Here is a 6,535-nt window from a genome sequence, read left to right as displayed (position 1 = left end):
AAAGCTACACTACTGGCCATTAAAATTGCTACACCAAGAAAAAATGCAGATGATAAACGGGTATTCATTCGACAAATATATTATACTAAAACTGACGTGTGATTACATTTTAACGCAATTTGGGTGCATAGATCCTGAGAAATCAGTACCCAGAACAACCACCTCTGGCCGTAATAACGGCCTTGTTACGCCTGGGCATTGAGTCAAACAGAGCTTGGATGGCGTGTGCAGGTACAGCTGCCCATGCAGCTTCAACACGATACCACAGTTCATAAAGAGTAGTGACTGGCGTAGTGTGATGAGCCAGTTGCTCGGCACCATTGACCAGACGTTTTCAATTGGTGAGAGATCTGGGGAATGTGATGGCCAGGACTTCAGTCGAACATTTTCTGTTTCCAGAAAGGCACGTACAGGACCTGCAACATGCGGTCGTGCATTATCCTGCTGAAATGTAGGGTTTCGCAGGGATCGAATGAAGGGTAGAGCCACGGGTCATAACACATCTGAAATGTAACGTCCACTGTTCAAAGTGCCGTCAATGCGAACAAGAGGTGACCGAGACGTGTAACCGATGGCACCCCATACCATCACGCCGGGTGATACGCCAGATGACGAATACACGCTTCCGATGTGGGTTCACCGCGATGTCGCCAAACACGGATGCGACCATCATGATGCTGTAAACAGAACCTGGATTCATCTGAAAAAATGACGTTTCGCCATTCATGCACCCAGGTTAGTCGTTGAGTACACCACTGCAGGCGCTCCTGTCTGTGATGCAGTGTCAAGGGTAACCGCATCCACAGTCTCCGAGCTGATAGTCGGTGCTGCTGCAAACGTTGTCGAACTGTTTGTGCAGATGGTTGTTTTCTTGCAAACGTCCCCATCTGTTGACTCAGGGATCGAGACGTTACAACCCTGCGGATAAGATACCTGTCATCTCGACTGCTAGTGATACGAGCCGGCCGCGGTGGTCTCGCGGTTCTAGGCGCGCAGTCCGGAACCGTGAGACTGCTGCGGTCGCAGGTTCGAATCCTGCCTCGGGCATGGATGTGTGTGATGTCCTTAGGTTAGTTAGGTTTAATTAGTTCTAAGTTCTAGGGGACTGATGACCACAGCAGTTGAGTCCCATAGTGCTCAGAGCCATTTGAACCATTTGCTAGTGATACGAGGCCGTTGGGATCTAGCACTTCGTTCCGTATTACCCTCCTGAACCCACCGATTCCATATTTTGCCAACAGTCATTGGTTCTCGACCAACGCGAGCAGCAGTGACGCTATACGATAAGCCGTAATCGTGATAGGCTATAATCAGACCTTCTTCAAAGTCGGAAACGTGATGGTAAGACTTTGTCCTCCTTACACGAGGCATCACAACAACGTTTCACCAGGCGACGCCGATCAACTGCTGTTTGTGTATGAGAAATCGGTTGGAAACTTTCCTGATGTCAGCACGTTGTAGGTGTCGCCACCGGCTCCAACCTTGTGTGAATGCTCTGAAAAGCTAATCATTTGCATATCACAGCATCTCCTTCATGTCGATTAAATTTCGCGTCTGTAGCACGTCATCTTCGTGGAGGGGAGAGAGTGGGGGCACAAGCACAGGTCGAGAGCATCCGTGGCTACGTTTGGGGGCAGGCAGCCAGCGGCCAGGTGCTAAGTGTGCCGCGACGTTTGCAGACAGGCGAGGGGCGGGGACGGCCGCCATTGGCCGACAGCCGGCCGAGCCTCTGTTATAAGCCGCCGTGCGCTCGGGCCGCGCTTTCGCACCACGCCGCCGTCGCCATGGCACAGCATCACGTCAGACAGCCCCCGGTGGCAGTGCTCGTGGCGGCCGCCGCCTTCCTGTCGGCGGCGTGCGCCCTCTCGGTGGCGGCCGGCTCCCGCCCCCAGCCGGCGCCCGGAGGCGAGCCGGAGGCGGAGCTGGCGTCGCCGGGGGCGGACGCCGGGGGCGACGCGTACCTGTCCGAGGTGCAGGCGGACTGCGCCACCACGGGCGCCTCGTGGCCCTGTAGCAAGGCCAAGCTGCTGCGTTTCGCCGTCAGGGCCGCCTCCTCGCCACGGCAGGTACGTGCCGCTACACCCCACTCCGCGTCGAGCATGCGCGCGGCAAGTAGCGGGATACCGACACAGCATTCCGCCACCCATCTGTCTACGGCACTGTTTAGGATTACATGCAAATTGAAGGTGAAGAGAGGGAGAAAAGAAAGGGAGGGGATCACTGCCGTCAGCTGCGTCGGGACCTTAAGCGGAATCGAGTGAAAATGTGTACCGGACCGGGGTTCGAGCATTGGATCTCTTGCTTACGAGACAGCTGTATTAACCACTACGCCATCCGGGACGCAGCGTTATCGCAACTGCGCGGGCTATCTCAGCAGATGCACATTCCCCTCATGCGCCACCTATCTGCAATCCCTATCCATTTCCTCTATATTCTCTCTCTCAGATGCCCACAGTAGGTCGGACATGTACGAAAGAACAGACATTACACATTTATATAATTTGATTGGCCTAGTTGAGCAATGAATCCAACTTCTTCAGTGCGGAAGCACAAAAACGTCCGACGTATAATGCATAAGAGCTACAGATTATGCGTGGTGTCTGTTCTTTCAAACACCATGCACTCGCATAAAGTGTTTAGCAGTTACTACTTTTTCCCTCCTCCCTTTTTTAAAATAAGTTACCATTCATACTTGGCTTGTAGTAAGACCCTGGAAACGATAAATGTGGCCAAAATTAACACATAATATGTGAACGTTAGAACTCAGATATCTATCAGAAAAGCGGTTCGATGCAATTCTCAAAAATTCTCGAGAAAGTCGACTTTGAATTTTTCCGACCATCTTTAATACGCTAAGGCAAGATCAATTTTTGTCGACAGGTCGTTTGGCTGTGTTGTAGAATGCTAGCGTACCACGCTTGTGGCACAGGTTCGGTTCTCAGCCTTGCCAAATTTTAAACGAAGGTGCATATTCCATGAACATTTTCATTATAAGTAAAATACGAAGGTTATTCGGAAAGCAAAGTGAAAATCCGATACAGCTTTGCACAGATGTGTTGGGCAATGTGTCTAGTATGCCCGTTGACCGCGTCACGCCGTTGTTTTCAGTTCTGAGGGCACAGATAGCACGTGAAGATGCATAGAAAATAGTGTCTCCCGCCAAGTATGAGGGCCTAGTGAGAGATTTCGCCTGACGTTATGCAGCCCAACATAATGTAAAGTGTAGACGGATGCCTTCTATGACGAGTGTATTGGAAAGTTCGTACAGCGCTATGACAAATGCCTTAAATTGGAGCGGCGACTAAGTAGAGAAGTAGCTAGAAGGTGGAACTGATTGCTGCAAATAAAACATTTCCTTGATTTTCAAAGTGGTTTCCATTTCGCGACCGATCACACTTTACATTCCGAATAACCCTCGTACTTAAGGATGAAAAACAGTTTAATTTCTAATGTTTCTTTTTTAGTTTAAACAATGTTTTATAAAATATCATTAATTAAGAATGTATTTTTGCAATGAAAACTGGATTTGTGTGTGTGATTTGCAATTAGAAATTAGATGACCATTTTTCATTAAAGTAGCAATTAGATACCTGTTAGTTACTATATATTTGATAAATCTCATATTTAAATGAAGTAGGTATTCGAAGTGCACGGAACAAAGAACGAAAACATAATGACCGAAACGAGACTCGAACCAGTGATTACCAGTCTCGAGCGCTACTGGTTTTTAGGCTTCCGAACCTCAATCTCAAGGAACGGAACCCTTATAAAGGATCGTTTTTTTGCCCGTCTGTCTGTTTGTCTGTCCGACGGTTCAGAACCCTTTTTCTCAGGAACGGGTAGACGTATCAAGTACAAATTTATGTCACGTATTCAGGTCTATGGACCATTGGAGGCGTAAAGATATTAAGTTTCTAAGTCACTTCAATCAAAAGGTACGGTCATTTATGGCACATATTTTGATATTCGAAAATTTACTTTTCAAAACATATAGGGTGCTTCCCGATGACCTAAAATCATGAAATTCGGCAAGAAGCAAAGCTACAGGGTACAAGTAAATCAAAAAATCTGAAACTTCTTAAACCGTAATTATATTATATAAATAATATCTTTTGCCATTTGAACATACATTGTATTCATCATCCTTCAAAAGGACAATATACGAACACTATCGCATGTAAACATAAAATTTAAGTTGTGATAATCTTTTAATAAGTATATAGAAGATGTTATTTTAAACATTCGGGCACGCGGGGTAGCCATGCGGCCAGGGGCGCCTTGCAACGGTTCGTGCGTCTGCCCCGTCGGAGGTTCGAGTCCTCCCTCAGGCATGGGTGTGTGTGTTGTCCTTAGCGTAAGTTAGTTTAAGTTAGATTAAATAGTGTGTAACCGTAGGAACCGATGACCTCAGCAGGTTGGTCCCATAGGAACTTACCACAACAACAACAAAAATCAAACTTCTGACGTCATCAGGCCCCTAGAACTTAGAACTACTTAAACCTAACTAACCTAAGGACATCACATACATTCATGCCCGAGGCAGGATTCGAACCTGCGACCGTAGCGGTCGAGCGGTTCGAGACTGAAGCGCCTAGGCCGGCAACTTACCACAAATTTCCAGATTAAACCCTCTCTCTCTACATATATAAACTAAACTTAAGTCTCCTGCTCGCTTCTTTTCCTACATCTGGATCAGTCTGAGGAACTACTGTAGAGGTTTTGATACGGTTTGTGATTCCCGGGACCAGTACCTTACCAGTATCGACGTCGATAACAGGCAAAAATCGATGAGATTCTCGATTCCCAGAGTGGATGATATGTTACGTGCGACAACGGGGCCCATAATATGACGTTAGCTTTTTGTTGCTAGGTGGGGTCGCGTCACAGATATGAAGTTCAACTTTGTTTTTTAAATGGGATGCTATAGTTTGGCACTTATTTTCTGATAGCGGCTATCGAGACGAATCCAATGATGTGTAAAAGTAAGGTCTTTAAAGGTCAACGATAGGTCAAAAAGGTGGCATGAACAACCATTTACAGAAGGTGTTCGAAGTGATGACCATTGGTATCAATGCAGTGCTGCAATCTTCTTATCTTGGATTGAGAGGTATTCCTTATCACTACGACAACAAAAAACCAACGTCATATTATGGCCCCCGTTGTCCCATGCAACTTCTGTCCCACAAACTTTTCAGCTACTATCATGCTTTCGGAGTTATTCTTGGTGGTAATAGTTAATGACTCATTCTGTATATAATTACGTTTGTAGGGAACCCTCAGTGCGCCAGTCCTAATCACACTTGGCCTACTTTTCCCACCTTTCTGTGTTTTATTATTCATGGAATTGTCATTAGAAAGCGCACCACTAGCTCTGAGCACTATGGGACTTAACTTCTGGGGTCATAAGTCCCCTAGAACTTAGAACTACTTAATCCTAACTAAGCTAAGGACATCACACACATCCATGACCGAGGCAGGATTCGAACCTGCGACCGTAGCGGTCGCGCGATTCCAGACTGTAGCGCCTGGAACCGCTCTGCCACTCCGGCCGGCCGAAGGGCACCACTGCTTAAAGACTTGCATCAGCAGCGAATTGAACCTAAAACTCCTACGCGGCTGGCGAGCATACTACCACACAGCCACACGACCTGTCGAGGACAATCTATCTATCTTTAACGTATTACAGATGGTCGGAAAATTTCAAACTCAATTTTCTCGAGAATTTTTTAGATCAGCATCGAGAAATTTGGGGGGGGGGGGGGGGGGGGATTAATATTTGAGTTCTGAACTTCGCTACCATTAATATAAAAATTCCCGCTTTTGTCATTTTATTTTTCGTCATAATCCTCTTCAATGACCGTTTGTGACGATCACTCAGCAAATACACTTTCGTCCGCGTTGTGGCTTAGCGGATGTTGGTTTTTCGCATGACAGATGCGGGCACGTCTTTCGCTTTGTGTCTTGCAGTCGTACGTCCAAATGCGATTTCGGAATGAGAAACCCGCTGCGTGGTTCTCCTTTTGTAGAATATGTACACAACTCTAGTCGCACCCACCTTGTACACTTGCGCTGAAATGCTAAACACTTCCTTATCCAAACGTATAATGTAGTTCATGTCTATTTGATATTTATATGAAGATATGACATGTCCGAAAGAACAGATAGCATCGGTGACCATGCAGCTCGTTAGAATGAAGCTACAATGAAATGAATACCCCTAGCTGCATATAGGCGTTTATATCAATCAACGGGGCCACTTGAAAATGTGTGCCCCGACCGGGGCTCGAACCGGGGATCTCCTGCTTACATGGCAGACGCACTGTCCATCTGAGCCACCCAGGACAGAGAGAATCATGCGACTGCAGCTACTTATCTCTGGCACGCCTCCCATGACACCCACATTCCCAACTTATCGTCCCTCTCTATATTCATAGTGCCCCTGCCAATTATACTGGTTACTCGAGACTTTTTTCCGATTCCCGTAAGAGTTCGGGCATTGTTTGTGCATCCGCACAGAAGAAGATGGTCAAGTGGC

At 46.9% G+C, this 6,535-nt stretch overlaps 1 protein-coding gene across 1 annotated transcript in view; it reads left to right on the top strand.

The window, feature by feature from the left end:
• Positions 1 to 1,623: 1,623 nt before the first annotated feature.
• The window catches only part of LOC126355054 (uncharacterized), an 86,715-nt gene continuing 81,803 nt past the window's right edge, over positions 1,624 to 6,535 (top strand). The window contains exon 1 of the mRNA XM_050005211.1: positions 1,624 to 2,066. Coding sequence (XP_049861168.1) covers positions 1,785 to 2,066 — 282 coding nt within the window. The 5' untranslated portion in view covers positions 1,624 to 1,784. The remainder of the gene's footprint in view (positions 2,067 to 6,535) is intronic.

The sequence above is a fragment of the Schistocerca gregaria genome, chromosome 3 (assembly GCF_023897955.1).
Source record: "Schistocerca gregaria isolate iqSchGreg1 chromosome 3, iqSchGreg1.2, whole genome shotgun sequence".
Taxonomy (NCBI): Eukaryota; Metazoa; Arthropoda; class Insecta; order Orthoptera; family Acrididae; genus Schistocerca; species Schistocerca gregaria.
The sequence above is the reverse complement of the archived record's forward strand: the minus strand, read 5'-3'. Positions and strand labels throughout refer to the sequence as shown.